This window comes from Buceros rhinoceros, unplaced genomic scaffold (genome assembly GCF_000710305.1).
Source record: "Buceros rhinoceros silvestris isolate BGI_N320 unplaced genomic scaffold, ASM71030v1 scaffold16356, whole genome shotgun sequence".
In the NCBI taxonomy this organism is placed as follows: domain Eukaryota; kingdom Metazoa; phylum Chordata; class Aves; order Bucerotiformes; family Bucerotidae; genus Buceros; species Buceros rhinoceros.
In genome coordinates this window covers 14,999-27,813 of record NW_010417103.1, presented here as the reverse complement: position 1 = coordinate 27,813, position 12,815 = coordinate 14,999, and the positions used below count along the sequence as shown (strand labels likewise).

Here is a 12,815-nt window from a genome sequence, read left to right as displayed (position 1 = left end):
AATACCAGCTGCACCAACACCTTTTCGACCCGGAGCATGACTATCCCAACGTGGGCAAGTGGGTGAGTACGTGCGTCTCGCTTATTTTTGCTGCATGTGAAACTGGGTATTGCCAGGGATCTGTAAAACCACAGTAAAACCACAAAAAGGATATTGTGCTTGTTGCTGGAAAAAATTGTCACCCTTAGAGAAGCTTAGCAAAAAGGTGAACTTGCCCTTAAAAATATGGAAATAATGCCTGTGATTGATAAAAAATAGAAAGTAGAAAGCCTTGTCTTGTTACCTGTCCCTAGGCATGACAACTATGTACGTGCTTGACCACATTTCCAACCTCAGTGAATGCGTAACCAAAATCAGAGCAGATTTTATCACAACATTTCAAAACATAACAGGGCTCTAATTTGAAAAATTATCCAGGTTCAGTGACTACTCACTGCTCAGCTACTTAGATGCTTAAAAAAAAAAAATAAATGGAGTGCAGCAGTACCTAAACACCAGAAAACATCTAGGCCCAGACAACTCGCTCTACGGAATCCTCCCTGGCGTGAGGAGGACTTGATGCTGCTGCTTCCCCTGTTGAGGTTGGGCACTACACTCTGTTGAAAACCCGTTTGTCACGTTTTGAACCAAGCTGATAACGAAGCCCCACGCAGTTGCTCTATCAGTCCAGAAGGAGAGAACACAGCAAAATGTTTAAACTGGCGTGAGGAGGACTGAATGCTGCTGCTTCCCCTGTTGAGGTTGGGCTCTACACTCTGTTGAAAACCCGTTTGTCACGTTTTGAACCAAGCTGATAACGAAGCCCCACGCAGTTGCTCTATCAGTCCAGAAGGAGAGAACACAGCAAAATGTTTAAACGTCAGGATGATGGGGAGGGTTCACTCACCAGTTACGGTCTTGGGCAAAAGACACGCTTCACTTGGGGAAGTGAAATCAGTTTGATTTAAACAACACAACCACTACCCAATCACCAACCAAATCAGAGCAGGCCAGCGAGAAAAACAACAGCATCTTAAAGACACCGTCCTCCACCCCTCCCTTCTTCCCAGGCACAGCTCTGCCACCACTCGGTGCAGGGGGGCAGAGGACGGGGGGGTTGCTGTCAGTCCCAGTTCACTGCTCCATGCTGCTTCTGCTGCTCGCTCTTCTTCAAGGGGAACACTCCTCGGAGTCCTCCCCTTGGCAGTGTGGCATCCCTCCCACAGGAGACAGCCCTCCAGTTAGCATGGGCGTCTCCTGCTGGCAGCAGTTCTCCCAGTGACAACTCACCCCTCGGAGAGGAGTCTCCGTGGGAGTCACGGCTTTTTTCAGGATCTGTCCCCTGCTCCGGCATGGGCCTCTCCACCGGTGAGCTCAGAGGACTGCAGGGGCTCAGCCTGCCACCTCACCATGGTCCCAAGGGAAACGGCTGCTCCGCGAGTCTCCCTGCCTCCTTCCTCACTATCCTGGGTGACCCCATGGTTGTCTGTCTCTGTGCTACACCCCTACAAAACAAAAGCGAGCTCCCAAACCAAAGGCCCTTGCTCAGCAGGTTTCCCCTCTTAAATACGTTTATCACAGAGGCGTGATAGGTGCAGCCTTGGCCAGAGGTGGGGCCGACTTGGAGCCACCAAGGGAGCTTTTTCTGAAGTTTCTTACAGAAGCCAGGCCCGCAGCCTCCTGCCCCGCTGCCAAAACGGCACCAAACGCAAACCCCACGTGGTTTTTTATGTATGTGCATAGAATAAATGCAACGAGTTACACTAAGGGCAAAAAAATCTTGCTCTGAGCGTACATGGGCTTTACTAATTCCAGCTAGACCATTTCTGCAGGCTGGAGGCTCCAAAGAGAGCTCTGCTGCTTCATCTTAGATTACATCAGTTAAACGTCCGATCCCAAATCCATCTTCAGGCGCCAGGAGAACAATAACAATGGCCATAATTTATGTTTCTAGAGCAAATAATGAAATCTCATTTTACACGGGTATAACGCTTTACTCACTATTGCCCTAAACCAGGGCTCCGTAAGCATCTATCGATAAACGGACACGTCTGGCAGCCCCTTCTGCTGTCACTGTGAGACAATGATTCATCGCTCGTAACCGGACCAGTGTAAGATTCATCATCTTAATTACTTACGTGAGCGCTAAATTTCTGGAGAGAATCGTGCCAAAAGTCCAGATTTTGGAAGCTCATCCTGCATTCTAAGTAATTACCATCAAAGGTTTTCATTTTAAAAACACCAGATGGTGAACTTGCTTATTTATGCCAGATAATGCTGTTAGTTTTCTTATTATTTGTAAGTAATTTACTTTCATAATTCCATTTTGAAGACTAGAAAAGCACTTCTGTAAATCTTTGGCCTACAGCAGTATTGTGCACATACTGTGCTGTCACCAGCATCATCTATACTTCACAAATGGGAGGTAATCGCTAGTGAATACTGGCCATTTTGCATTTCTCCACCCATCGGTACTAATTCAGGGGAAAAAAGCTGCTCACCCAGGGGTTAAACCAGACTGGTAGGTACTGGACAGTAATCATATCTAGCTGCAGCGCAGCCAGCTCCTGATCTTTTTGATTAGAGATGAAACAGCTGCTCATGTGCGTGAGCAGATGTTCTGCTGAGATCCAGAATTGCCCCTATTGCCTCCTCGTTGTCTCTTACTGCGCATTAAAAAGATAAATACAACGGTATCTGGTTTTATGGCTGGTTTTGTTATTTTTATCTCTCTGGATAAATAAGAGCAGAGAAGTACTCTAAAAATTAGCTGTTGGAGACTTTATAAAGGAGAGGGAAAGTAGATCAGATCTTTTAGGTCGCTTAGTGTCGTCTGGATTAGGTTGTAAGTGACCAACACAGCCGACGGTGAGCTGCCCAGCGGGTAACCGGCTGCATCCTCATCCTCCCACTGCCCCTGGCCACCACAGTCCCCGCTGCCCGCCAGCAGCCTGCTCCTGCTGCTGCCGGGGAAGAGCCGAGGACCAAACGCCCCGGCGGCTGGGAGGGCTGTGTATTTACAGAGAGCATTTCCACGGACTCCTGCGTGCTGTGAAGGCGCTCGGCTGTCACCACTGTCTGAAGCCTTTGGAGCCAGCGTGTCTCCTGGACCCGCGCGAGCTGGCGCGTGCTCGCAGCTCTCAGGGGAGCTTCTCCCCTGCCTTTTCCTGCCACGGAGCAGTTGAGGCAGTGTTACAGTTCCCACTGCCTTGTCCTTTCAAGGAGCCAGCCTGCATTCCTTAGAGTAACCACAGTAAAACCCAAACTACATTAGCAGGTCAGGAAAAACAAAGACCTGCTGGTTCATGAATAGTGGGAAAGAAACAGGTTGCTTTGTTTTGATGACAGTCTTTCCTGCTCGCAAAGCTGTGGGACCTCCGCAGTACCCTGTGAACAGCAGACGCGTTCTGTAAGGGTAGAACAAATCTAGGAGCTGTCTCGTGCAGCAAAGTGTGTGATTCCATGATACGTGTAAATACTGCTAGTACATATGGAGATACAGATGTGTAAATCACGATGAAGATATTCTGGGTTAGGAGAGGGGGGAAGAGGAAGAATTTTCCTGCCTTTGGGACACTCCCCATATATCAAATGATACCCTGTGGCAAGACTCTTGTTTATAGGGCGAGATACACAGCTTATACTCTTCTTTGCAGCCCCAAAGACTTTTTTTTACCCTCCTGTGGAAAGCATAGAGGGGACAGTGGGAATAGTAAGATGAGGGACTTACAGAGGTTTCTACCCTAGTGTGCAACTATAGTTTCTGAGATTCCTGGGGTTTTTTTTCCCTCCAGTTCAGACTTTTCCTTGCAGGAGAAAGTTACTTGACATTTGAGTCTGCCTTTTCCACACCGTGGAGCTTGACTCTTCAGATGGTCTGAAGCAGCACTGCTGACATCCAGGAAGACTTGCACAAAGATAGGTTACAAGATATAATTGACAATACCCATCTAAATCCCACTTACGTATAAACCCAAAGTGTTAACCACTGCCACAGGTAGGGGTTAAAAAGAGACACGTTCAGCTGTTTTCTGACACCACTGTCAGTACAAATAGGAAATTAAAGGCAAGCATGTTTTTCACAACCCTTCTTTTTGCCTAAGCAAAAGGTAACATTTCTCTCTTTAAGGGTAGAAAAATGCCAGTTTTGCTTATCAGCTACAGTGGGGGGATCCAAGGCAGTTCAAAGAAAAGGAGATGGAGAGCAGAGATAAAAATATTTGACAAAGTTGAACTCCTCGTTAAAGAAGTTACCGTCTCTGGCTTCCTGATTTTAATGGGAACCTGAAACAGATTTTATTTTATTCCACTCCAGTTATAGTGAGCATCAATAAGTGCATCCTTCTTTAGCAACTGATGTTGTTAAATATCTGGATGGCAATGGTGATTATTAGGATGGGTTACGGTAGGTTTGGTCCTCCTCTTCAATTTCAGACAGTACAGGCGGTTTAATTCAGAGTGTGCTTGGTGTAATAGAAATTGTCATGCTTGGTGTCACCGATAAGACTGTAAATTGACTGGGAAAAAAAGGCCCTCCTGAAAGGGTGGAACCTTGGCTAATGCCATTTTCCTTTTCAGTTTTGCTGAATAATTGTGTGGCTCCATATTAAAGTGTTGCTGATTACTGCTGGCTTAAAGACGTTGCGGTGACGTCTGAACGATCGAAGGGTCACGCTGGCTGGTATTAGGTGGTTGGAAGCACTTCTGAGTTTTTCCTACCTAAATCCCAACCTGTAGTACCCTAATCCAAGTAGCTGGGAGGGTGCAAAGGAAGCCCCAGGAGTAAGGGGAAAGCAGCACCTTACATGCAGCATGTCTCCATATGAGGTGCATCTTAACTGGAGAAACTGTGCCTTTGCTACTAACAGCTCCTAGGTGAGGGATGAGAATGGTTGACACCTCGCAGGTGAATTTTGGTGGTGATGAGCTCAGGCCCTTACGCCGTGGAAGATATTTTCAGGATTGCTCTTACTGTACAAGCCCGCTCTTAGCTCATGCTCCATAACCTCATTTGCTTTGCACTCCATGTAACGCTGAAGTAGTAGTTACGGTCTTAAAACATTCCCCAACAGACTAAACAAAATACGATCTTCCTGCGCAGGAACAGTTCAATTGTGAGGAATTTTCCTGAGTGACAGCAGTGTTAGCTCCAGTAGTCATGCAATTCTTTTTATTTCAGAAACACTATTTTTCCCCTTATGAAAAGCATAAGGTCAAACAGTTTACAAGGAGATGCTCTGGTGGTGCTTTGTTTCCTAAAGAGAATAATTTATGCATCCAAGGGCTTCTTTAAAATGTTAAAATGTTAAACTTAAGTGAGTTTGCATAAATGACTAGCCAAGAATGTCTCCCTCGGCCAACTTCATCTCTGTTCTCTTTTGGCACAGCGCAGACAAAATAACTGAGGTTGGGCAAGAGATAGGCCTTGTGAATGCGGGGCTTAATGAACACGAGAAGTACAAAACAGACAATTTTGGCAGATTTCATTGTAACACTTGAAAATGTTTGTTTTTTCTCATATCAAGGCTGCAGAGAGGGTAGAAGTGTTTGGTGAATTTGTCTCGTGGTAGAATTACACTTTCTATTTATATAATCAATGTTAGGTCAGTTGTTTATAGCAGAATTAATGGCCTTGTTGATACAGTGTTCTGCTTTTATACATCTAATTCTTCTCTCCTTCCATTTTCAGGTTAGGGTTTGGTTTTGTTTTTCTCCATAACGCACAATTAAAACAAAATGTGTTGAGCATGTGTGTGTTATTCCAGCCTTTATTAGAATTCACTACTTGTATGAAATACAACAATATGTGGATGCACTTATGTAAACTATGGTCAGAGGGGGGTTTTTTTGTGTTGGTTTTTTCTTTTCTTTTTTCTTTTCTCATCATCCTAACTTTCTCTTCTGCCAAGATGTTTTTGGCAGTTTTTAAAAGGTTTGCCATTAAAAATGTTATAGACCAAATGGTTTTTAGAAACTTTATTGAGGGCACTACTTAAACAAAGGAACAGTTGGCGCTGAACTCCTTTCAGCAGAACTTTGCGCGCTGGGAAGTGTTGATATCTGGAAGGGAAGAAGCAAAGAAAACAACAATAGGAATGATGCCAATTGCTGGTTTTAAAAGGAATTAGAAAATCCCTTGTAAAGCAAGTATTTTTTGCCCCTGTTCTGTGTCACCTCAAATATATAGAAAGATGTGCTGGAGGCAGGATTCCTGCTTCCTACCCCTCCTGCTCTTATTTCTTCTTGTTTTCCTTTTTTTTTTAATTTATTTTAAATATTTGTATTTATACCATGTATCCCACGATGGGGAACATCCAGTCTGTATCATTATACCAGCATGTACTTGAAGCACTTATTGGCTGGATCACGATAATACAGGGCAGCATAGTGGAAAATTACTGGCTTTTAAATTGTTGCTAAGACTGTGACTGCTCCTGAAGAACTGCAGCATGTTAGCAGGAACAATCAAGTATTTCTTTGTGGTTTATCTCTTCTGTAAAACTACACAGTCCTCTAAACTCGCTAATATGTAACAGCAAATGTAGTATTTTAAAGGAAAGGTGTAATGAATTTGATGACTGCATTTTTTCCCCTTCCAGAGCAAGAATTTACTCTTTCAGAAGATTAATGGTGGTCCAAAGAGAAGAAAGAGGGTAACTATCAGAATACTTTATAGACCCTGTATCATCCAGACAGCTAACGAGAATTAAAATCCTACTGTTGAAATGAAGAGTTAGTCTAATGCATCTGCATTATCCGTCCGATTATGGATAAAGGCAGGTGATCTCTGTGCTAAACTACCCCAGCAGGCGTCAGGACTGTCCACCACGTAGAAGACGTATTTTGCTGAACAGCCCGTTGCTTTCAGAAGATGCACTCCAATGCAGAGCATTAATGTAAAAACTTACTTGTGCTTTTAAATGGATCCTATTTGCATAAAACCATTTAAAATGATCTAAATGCCCTGAAAACAGAACTTAAAAGTTTCCTACTAAAAATATTGTTAAAATTAATGAGCACTACCCATGCCTGTGAGTATGGGTTTGGGTGTAAATGACAGTAGAATTCAACTGGCTGATGTATTTTGATTTACCTACATTCTTAGATTTACCTTAGATTAAACTCCTATCGCTGTGTCCCACTTCCTTGAAGGACAAAGGGCAACGGGTTCTCATCTTCCTGAACCAAGGCGGGCAATCCCCGTACCCCAGAGGACCTCTGCACAGTCCACCTCCCCACCGCCTCTCTGCTTTTGGTAGCGTCAGCCTTTCCTTTATCAAAAAATCACTTTCAGGCAGAGTCAAAGGCTTTTGCTTTTGCTGCTTGTATATTTTTTACAAGAAGAAAAAGTCTAGCTTGCTGCCAGAAAGTAGCTTTTCAAAATATTACAGCAGGGTTTATACTGTAAGTGAAGTAAACGTGGTTTAAAATAACTGAAACCTAAGTGAAGATGACTTATTTAACTCTCAAACGTAAAGTTTTTGCTAGAAGGGGAGAAGGTTAGTTGATTTCTTACTGACTCGTACATCACTGGTAATAAGGACTGCTCAGCCCTAAGTTAGTGATAGAGCTTGAGCTTAGTCTGTGCCTCCCACTTACATTTGATCTCTGGGACTGCAGGTGAAGAAGGAAGAAGGGTGGCACCTGATTTTAACTCTAAAGTAGAATTTACTCTTAAAAATAGAGAAAATAAAATAGAAAATATGGAAAAATACAGAAAAATAGAAAATAGTTATGTGGGATATTTATTAATAACTAGAATAGCATGTTAGTGTAAGATCAGTGCAATATATACATGGGAAAAAAAAAGGAGGCAAAAAAACCCCAAACATTTTCTGTCTGCGTGCTGACTGACCTAATCGGACACAAAAGGAATAAAGAAGAAGAGATGGAACAGCCACAGGGCCAGGGGTAGCCCAGCCTTTGGGAGGTAAAGCTTCAGCTTCTTGCTCTGCAGCAGGTTGATTTTCTTCACGCAGCCACGGCCCTTGATGGTAAATTCGTGATAATTTAAAGTATTTTATTGTTTTGAGAGTGATACTGTAATGATTACCAATGCTTTAGTGGCCAATTCAGCATTCTCACTTTCCCACAGAAGGGTAAGCTCGAGCTGTCAGCAGCAGAGTGTGTTTCTCCAGAAATCAAAAAGCCCCCTGGATTCCCCTCCTGCCTTCTGCTGTCCCTGCCGCTCCCCCATGAGCTGTGGCACAGACAGAGGGTTTAGTGAGGACAGCTTCTGGCAACAGACTGGTCTTTTGGGTCAGAACGTCCCAAATTTAGCTTAACACAAGCCCTGTGTAACTGTGAGCACAGTCACTGTGCTGGTGTGTCTGTCCGGTGCTGTAGCGGAACAGTCACAGAGGCACTACTGGGGTCTACGAAACTACAGGTTCTTGGTGTGTGTGTATGTGCACGTACGTTCATGTATGTATATAAACACACATACAGGCATACGTACACCCGACCAGCCTGTAGAGCAAAGGGACGTAGTTACCACTGGCTGCCGTGTTACCTTTTCGTACGGGACAAGGAAGCCGCCAGTGACCTCTAACTTCACTAGCGATTCTTTTCCTTAACTCGCTCATTGTGCACAAGCCCAGCCCTGTCCAGAATCCAGGATCCTGAGCGTGGCAGGAGAGCCTCTGCCACCCCTGGGCTCCGAGCTGTGCACCAAGGTACTCGGGAACCGCCGCGCTCTGCGCCCGGCACAGCTGTATAGGATTAAACAGATCTGGGCCACATCAGCCAAAACTTCTGCGTTATAATTTGTGTTTTCTTTTTGCTGGTTGAGAAGGGTTCAAATTTTTCTGTATTCTCATTCGCTTGTACTTTAGTTCAAAAAGTAGCAAGCAAGTACCATTCCAAAAAAAAGACCAATTAATCTTCCTAAGAATCTTAAAATAATTCCTAGAAGTTTATGCAACAGCTGAATTTCACTAATTTAACATTAAACAGAACTTCTTTATACAAACACAAACAAATCATTTACATGTGTCTTGTTTTTAACAATTTAAAGCATTAAATTGGCATTAGTTTTATTTTCAAAGATTTTTTTCATATTCATTTCTGGTTCTTAATATTTTTACATTTTCACTTAAAGCAGGCAAAGCACTCAAAAAGCAACATGAGAAAGCAAAAAAAAGCTGCTCTGTGCTATGATTAAGTATTCATGATAGTGTCTGCAAATCTGGAGAAACCCAAGGGCTTAAACTCGAAGACAGACAAACCCCAAATCTTTTCCAAAGACTTAACAAATACTTGGGATATTTGAAAATAAGTATTTCATGCCTATTTTAAAAACTTTTTCTTTTTTTTTTTTTTTTGCTTAGTTTTGAACTCCTACATTTTGGTGAAAGAAACAGAAGTATCTCAAGAAAAGTAATTTGTATGATACAGCCAGCCTGACAAGAGTCGGGAGATACTGGAAAATTTGCATTCCTCCAAAGTTTGTCCTTAGGCAAACAATTGTTGTTGGCTTCAGAACCCGGCACACTAGAGTTTGTGTCTGTATCTGTGAAGGACAAAGTATACACTTGAATTTTGTTTACACTAACACTGTAAAAGGACTGAAAGTGGGTGTAAATAGTATTTCAGTCGATTCTGAAGCTCCACTAAACTGCTTGATACTTGCAGGTGCAGTAAATACATTTTATTCCATTATTTATCCATGGTATGGATAAAATTCAAGCATAGGCTTTCCACATTACTGTGATCTCCAAACAGTGTTGAGACAGGATCTGTTCATCTTCAGTCTCACGTTGTGCTGTTTGTACGGCGCAGAGTGAAGTTAAACCCTCTCCGGGGATCTTCTTTCCAGCATTCCCTTGTTCTGGCAGTGGCAGGAGAGCCATTTCCTATGCCAAAACCTTGCTTGGCTCTGCTTCTGTGCCAGCGGTTTTTTATCTCGGCATCAAGAGAGGAAGTGAGGAGGGGTTTCCTGGAGGGGAGATGGGCTGCAGGAGAGGTTCTGGTCCAAGATGGGGTCCTGGTCCCTGCATAAGGGCCATTAGGGGCTAGCGATTGAAGATAAGGCTCACCTGCACTTCTCTAACAAGTGCTGTCCTGCCTCAGGAATTAGGGAGTTAGATGTGCTGCTGCCTCTCTGCTGAGGAAAGGAGGAGCGGAGCAAAAAGACAGTGTTGAATTCAGACTGTTCTCAGGGTATTCGCGATAGCCCTCCGTTGCTTCTATTCATTTTAGTGGATGGCATTAAATTCCTGCACAAAAAATAATAGAAAACAAAACACCAATCCACTTCTAGATTGACTCCCTGGGAACAATTTTTTTTTTCCAGTCTGCAAGTATTTGACAGATAAGAAATACATAAATATATCCATGAATCCTAGTTACCTTTCATATGTTTTGCTCTTTCTAATAAGCATAAATGATTTTAAACTTTTTCAGAGCGTGAATCCGTACCTGCAAGGACAGCGACTGGATAATGTTGTAGCAAAGAAGTCTGTTCCACATTTTTCAGATGAAGACAAGGGTCCCGAATAAGGGCAATAAAAATGAATGATGAAAACTCGTGCCATCCTCTGCTAGATCGTAATATTGCTTATATCTATTAAAATCCTTGTGAATGGCAGCATGTTTATTATTTATATAATTGTAGATGAAAAACAGCTGTATTTGTAACAGTATGTTCTCCTAGATAACGAAAATATGGTTCTGCTTTTTGTTAAGTTATGGTAAAAGGACATTTCTGTTGTTTTTATTTCAGTCATGGAGCAAACTTTAAAAATGTTAGTCATTTTAATAGCTAACGTGAGGTAAATGGTCTTAATGAGCAGCTTGTAAATAAGAAGACGTTAAAAAAAAAAACCAGTCTGACTCCAACATTTAATCTTAAATGTTACTATGTTTGACACATGAAAATTACAGTTTTATGTTTTGTTCACAAATACTGTTACTTAGCAAAGACAAAGTATTTATTCTACACAGAGAATTTTGGCTTTTGTTCCATTTTAATAAACATTTAAGCAATCTACAAGGTTTGCAAAGTGACATTTTCCAAAATATTTCAGAGGCTCATTTGTCTCGGTTATGGCTGCGCAAATTTAAAAATTAAAGACCTCCTTTTTGACTCTGTCCACTGGAATATTTTTCTGTTGGTTTTAATCGTTCCACGTCCACAGCTTTCCCGAACGCTTGCCCATCTTTCTTCTTTATCAGTGGTACTGCTGTGTGGAAATTCATCTCCCCCCCGTTCTTTTTCTCACTAACAGCAGCGCTTGCACATTATAACGTGCTTAAACTACGTGTCTCTGGGATATTATGAGTGAAGATGTGTTAATAAGGTTGTGTCAACATTTTCTGAATCTAAATCCAGGACATGAAGGGCAGTACGGTTGATGATCTTAACGAAAAACTATGACGCTCCAGTAACGCTGGTAGCTGTCACTGCTGTTGAAGTTGCTCCAGGAAGCTTAAATTGCCTTTTTGCCCCTAGGAGATTCAAGAACTTTGTATTGCAGCAAACTGAGCTCTCCCTTTCTGCATGATAAGAATATAAAACTACCATTTTATATTTTATAGTAGTATAGGCGAATATAAAACTACCATTTTATATTCTCCTATACTACTACTATACTACTATAGTATACTACTATACTACTACTACTATTTTTTTTATTTTCAGGGTGCATCTGAAATATTTCAAGCCATGTGCATGTGGCATTGTAGTTATGAAAAACATCGGCTCACAGCTTTGAACTTAAAATCTATAGAAAAAAAAAATTCCTTCCCCATCCTACAGAAAGACACAGTAAAATACTGATGACCCCTTACAAAAAAGTGAAGAAACTAATAGAAACTAAAGGTCCTGTCTACATCAGATGAAAGAAAACAGGATGGCACAGATAAGTCTCTATGGCATTTGCTTTTTCTATCCCAGCACTTAGGAGGTTGTAATAAATTACGTATGCAGAGTCAGTCCTCTCTTGCAAAACTCCGTAACGTTCTAGGCTGAACTACCATGTCATTCATCCTATTTTCTCTTTCAAAAAAATTCTGGAAGAGAAAGCTAAGTCGTATGCCGCGCAGCGGGATTTATACTCACACGTGACACAAAACTGAGTTTCTGTGAGTTGCAGAGCTCCTTCCACCTCAGTGCCTGGAACGGGATGGGAGGAATCCAGCTCATCACACCAGAGAACCGCTATGCTCTGCTTCTTAAGCTGCTTCTCACTACCTGCACTCCTCCTTAAGGCTTCATGCAGGCATTATGAGTCGTGGAGTTGCAAAGGTTGTCTCCAAAACCAGAAAAAACTACGTGTCGTGGCATGAATCCGCAAGTGGATGCCATGGATGCCCAGCACCTCAGAACTGGTCGTTCCTCCCACCTAAGCCCACAGCCAGCTACTGGTGCTGCTGCAAGGCTTCCAGCTGGTCAGAGGCTAGATTTCCAGTCCTAAGAAACCGGTGTTTCAACTACTCAGCTGCCTTATAAATATTTTTTAAGTAATCTGAGCTATGTTCTGTCCTTGCTAGCTCCAGTAAAATCCATTTGAATCGCAAAACCAAAGCAACCGTGCAAGTAATTTATGTCACTTTTTAAGCTCTTAGTAAGGACCAGCACGTAAGGAAAGGCGGTGTGTACACTACATGGGGGCTTCAGAGGGGAGAAGCCAAGGATTGCTTGCTTGATAGTATCAGAAATCCCATGTCTGCTTTCTTGCAGTGCTTTAGTTCTCTCTACCCCATGTGGGGATGCGATATTCTGGCCCTGCAAACTGACCAGCACGGGGATCCGTGGTGGCTGGCTGGGACCCCGGTGGGGCCTGAGGAGCTGACCTCCTGGCTCTGATAGGTGTGCACAGAGCAGGCAAAGGAAA

The 12,815-nt window shown here is 42.8% G+C and overlaps 1 protein-coding gene across 1 annotated transcript in view; it reads left to right on the top strand.

The window, feature by feature from the left end:
• Nucleotides 1-11,244, top strand: part of SCG5 (secretogranin V (7B2 protein)) — a 28,633-nt gene extending 17,389 nt beyond the window's left edge. The window contains exons 4-6 of the mRNA XM_010138076.1: nucleotides 1-62; nucleotides 6,579-6,632; nucleotides 10,384-11,244. The exon at nucleotides 1-62 is cut by the window's left edge and continues 4 nt beyond it. Coding sequence (XP_010136378.1) covers nucleotides 1-62; nucleotides 6,579-6,632; nucleotides 10,384-10,479 — 212 coding nt within the window. The 3' untranslated portion in view covers nucleotides 10,480-11,244. The remainder of the gene's footprint in view (nucleotides 63-6,578; nucleotides 6,633-10,383) is intronic.
• Nucleotides 11,245-12,815: the final 1,571 nt, after the last annotated feature.